Source organism: Chaetura pelagica, unplaced genomic scaffold, assembly GCF_000747805.2.
Source record: "Chaetura pelagica isolate M959 unplaced genomic scaffold, ChaPel_1.0 scaffold124, whole genome shotgun sequence".
NCBI classification, from domain to species: Eukaryota; Metazoa; Chordata; class Aves; order Apodiformes; family Apodidae; genus Chaetura; species Chaetura pelagica.
Window position 1 is genome coordinate 524601 of NW_009952891.1, and position 3737 is coordinate 528337.

A 3737-nucleotide genomic window follows, 5' to 3' on the forward strand; every position below is an offset into this window, starting at 1 on the left:
TGGCCGGATGTGGTCCAGGGGCCACCCTGGGGACAGTATGGGGGCTGGACAGCCTGTGTCACCCCATGGCGCGCTGGCCCGTGGGGACAGCAGGGTGAGACTGGCCCGGGCTGATCCCACAGCCACCCAGCCCCTGGCAGGGCCAGGACCACCCCAGGAGGGTGCCAGCTGTGTCACCAGGGCCAGCTGTGTCACCAGTGCCCTGCCTTTGTGTCTCTGCAGTGTGTCCACGTCCCCGTATGACTATGAGATCAGCAAACCCCTGGGGCGGGAGAACTACAAGGAGATGTACCTCTTCATCTACAGGTGATGGGGCTGGGTGTGCTGCCCCCTGTCTCGTGGCACAGCAGGGCCACTGATGCCACGGAGGGGACACACAGGCCACGCCAAGCCCCAGGGTCACCATCCCCTTTGGTCCTACAGGACAGATGTTGTGTCTGTGGTGGGTACCTACCAGTACGAGGACCCCCAGGATGTCTTCAGCCGGGAGCCCTTCATCCTGAGGGTCTCAGCGCCCCACACCAGTAAGTGGGAGGATGGGTGGCCCCAGGTGGTGGCAGGAAGTGGCCACAGGGTTGACATCCCTCTCTCCTGGCAGAGGCGAAGGAGTTTGTGCTGGTGCCACTGCACTCAGCCCCCCACGACGCTGTCGCCGAGATCGACGCGCTCTACGATGTCTACCTGGCCATTGTCAGCAAGTGGGAGACTGATGTGAGTGTCCCCAGCACCAGGGGTGGCACCGAGGGTTGGGCACTGAACCCTGGGGACCAGAGCCTGTGCTGGGTCCCTGCTCCAAGGCATGGCCAGTGCAAAGCTGGTGGGACAAGGACCCTGCTCCTGCCTCATTCCCCTGCCTCAGGGGATGCCCTGGTCCCCAGGTAGCCCCTCTCCCCACCTCCATGAGCCCCCCCCATCTCCCCTCTGCAGAACATCATGTTCCTGGGGGACTTCAACGCCGACTGTGCCTACGTGCAGGCAGGGGACTGGTCCTCCATCCGCCTGCACACCAGCCACCTCTTCAAGTGGCTGCTCCCCGAGGGCACCGACACCACCGTGGGGAGCTCGGACTGCGCCTACGACAGGTGAGTGTCACCTGCACTGCTGCCCCCTCCCCGAGCGCCCCTGGGGGTGCTCTCAGCCTGAGAGCAGGGGCAGGAGAGCAGGGCCCAGGGTCCACTTCTCCCTGGCAGGATCGTGGTGTGCGGGGCCAGGCTGAAGAGGAGCATCGTGCCCAACTCCGCCGGCGTCTACGACTTCCAGCGCGCTTTCCGGCTGAACCAGGAGGAGGTGAGCTGGGATCCCACACCCGTGGGATCAAACAGGCACCCAAGCTGAGCTGTCCCAGCTGTGAGGAGGTTTGGGATGAGGCAGCCCCACAGCCACGGAGCTGCTGCGTTGAAGGATCAGTTAAAAAATGGAGCTGAAGCAGCTCCAGCTGCAGCCCCAGGTGGCTCTGCCCGGGGTCTGCCTGCTGGGATGCAGGGGGAGGGACATCATTCATTGTTCCCTCCCAGCCAACAGGGAGCTCAGGGTGTCAAGGGACACATGGGTGAAAGCAGGGGAGGGATTTGGGGTCGCTGTTGCTCCCTGTGGGGAAGAGAGGAGACACACAGGGGTTTGTGTGGCCTTTCCAGGACCCTAATCCAAGCCCATCTTCCACCACCCAGCGGTGGCACAGAGCTCCCAAACAGGACAGAGGGGGGCTCAGAGGGCAGGTGCCCCCCTGGCAGTGCCTGCCCTAGGCTACACCTGGGCACCTCTCTGTGAGAGGTGCCAAAACTGAGCCTCGTGTGTTGAGTGTCTTGGGGCTGAGGACACTGTGTCCCCCTCCATCGGGCAGAAGGTTCTGGCAGGGCAATCACAGCCACCCTGCTGGAGCACCAGGAGGGGTGAGTGCCTCACCAAACCCTTACCTTACACCTCCCCACCTCTTGCCCTCCTCCAGGCCCTGGCAGTCAGTGACCACTACCCAGTGGAGGTGCAGCTGGCACCTGGAGCTCCTCCTGCAGCCACAGACCACAATCCAGCTCCAGCTCCCACCACAAGCCCCCAGGAAGGTGCTCATCCATGAACCCTGTGCACGGGCTGCTCTATGTCCTGGTCTGGAGAAGGGTCCCAGCCAAGCTGCTAACCATGCCCAGACCCCCCCAGCCCACCATGGCTCATGGCAGAGCTCCCTCAGCCCACCACAAAGCCTGGGGACAGGCCACCCCATCACTGCAAGCGGTGACCGGAGACAGGCTGAGGAATGAAACACTCACCTCCTACCTCATCAAAGACTTTATTGACAGACCTCATTTCACAATTAGGTGTCAGACAGGAGGGAGGATGCCCAAGGACTGGTGGGCTGGGGCCACAGCAGCATCAAGACCCTCTCCCTGTCCCGTTTCCCGGGGGAGCCGAGGGGGCAGCTCTCCCTGCTGTCGGGAAAGGCAGCGGTGGTGACAGGCACTCTACGGGGACCCAGGGGCAGGAAGGGGTGGTCGGGGTGGCCACAGGAGCAGGCAGCACCTCACCAGCTGCTGGCACTGCAGATGGCTTCACTGTGAAAGTCTTGCAGCTCCTGCAGGGCTTCAGAGGGTCGCTTGAGCTCCTGGGACCGGTCCCCAGGGCAGCTTGGCTCCTCAGCCCTTCCTCTTCTTCAGCATCTCCATGTACATGCGAAGGGACTTCTGGATGGACTCTTTGGAGATGAAGGTGATGAAGTTCTTAATATCTTCCTCCCGGTGAGCTACCAGGCGGTCCAGCACTGCCTTCCTCATCATGGACTTGGTGAGCTGGCGGGCATGGTCTGCAGAGAGGAGAGCAAGGATGGGGAACGTGCACAGTCCTCAGCCCTGACCAGCTCCCAGCCACTGCCACCACGTGCAGGTGCCTCCAAAGGCAGGTACCACACACCAAAGGGCTCTTCAAACCAGCAGGGAAAGGGGTAAGAAAAAACCCCACTGGCTGGAAGCTGAACTGGGTAAATCCTCACACAATAAATGATGATTTGTCCTGCTCAGTGAGGGAACGACTGATCTGCTGGGAGGGATGACAATGTTGTGCATCTCCTCCTCTTTGTGCCCTCCAGAGCCCAGCCTGGGGTGGCCTAACACACACTGCTGGGCTCAGGACAGGAGCAACCAAATGAAATTCTCTATTTGAAACTGCTCTGGCTCTGAGCTCCCTCAACCCAACCCCTTGGACCTCTGGCAGGACAGTCTGCTCAGGCCACACAGGCTGTACAAAGCCAGAGGTGGGTTGGCAGCCCCCTCAGCACTTTGCCCAGCCTGTTCCCTCAGCTCCTGGGGTGACACCTCCACTGACAGGGATTCAGTTTGTATCTGGAGCTCAGGCACTGCTGGATTGACTCTGCAGGGCTGGCAGGGCCAGCTGAGCTGCAGCCACGTGCCCTGCACACCCAGCACCGTGTCCTCCTGTGCTGAGGCACTGACAGCCCAGCCCTGTCAGCCCAAGGCTGCCCAGGCTGCTGTGCTGAGCATTCCCACCTCCTCCCCATCCACACCTTCCCTTTGAGTGGACAACATCACGTGCAAGTACCAGCCCCTCCCACCCAGACCAGATCCCCCCTTCCTCTGCTGAGGTGCTGCCCTTCACAGAATCATGGAATGGGTTGGGAAGAGACCTTGAAGACCATCCAGCTCCAACCCCCTGCATGGGCAGGGACACCTCCCACCAGCCCAGGCTGCTCCAAGCCCCATCCAACCTGCCCTTCAACACTGCCAGGGATGGGG

At 61.8% G+C, this 3737-nt stretch overlaps 2 protein-coding genes across 2 annotated transcripts in view; one reads left to right on the forward strand and one right to left on the reverse strand.

Annotated features, from left to right (window-relative positions):
* LOC104386846 (deoxyribonuclease-1-like 2) overlaps positions 1 to 2549 on the forward strand; it is a 4112-nt gene extending 1563 nt beyond the window's left edge. Inside the window, exons 3-9 of the mRNA XM_009995514.1 lie at positions 223 to 306; positions 424 to 524; positions 599 to 711; positions 928 to 1082; positions 1191 to 1287; positions 1946 to 1987; positions 2310 to 2549. Coding sequence (XP_009993816.1) covers positions 223 to 306; positions 424 to 524; positions 599 to 711; positions 928 to 1082; positions 1191 to 1287; positions 1946 to 1987; positions 2310 to 2549 — 832 coding nt within the window. The remainder of the gene's footprint in view (positions 1 to 222; positions 307 to 423; positions 525 to 598; positions 712 to 927; positions 1083 to 1190; positions 1288 to 1945; positions 1988 to 2309) is intronic.
* A 75-nt stretch (positions 2550 to 2624) lies between these two features.
* The window catches only part of ECI1 (enoyl-CoA delta isomerase 1), a 5200-nt gene continuing 4087 nt past the window's right edge, over positions 2625 to 3737 (reverse strand). Inside the window, exon 6 of the mRNA XM_009995483.1 lies at positions 2625 to 2791. Coding sequence (XP_009993785.1) covers positions 2625 to 2791 — 167 coding nt within the window. The remainder of the gene's footprint in view (positions 2792 to 3737) is intronic.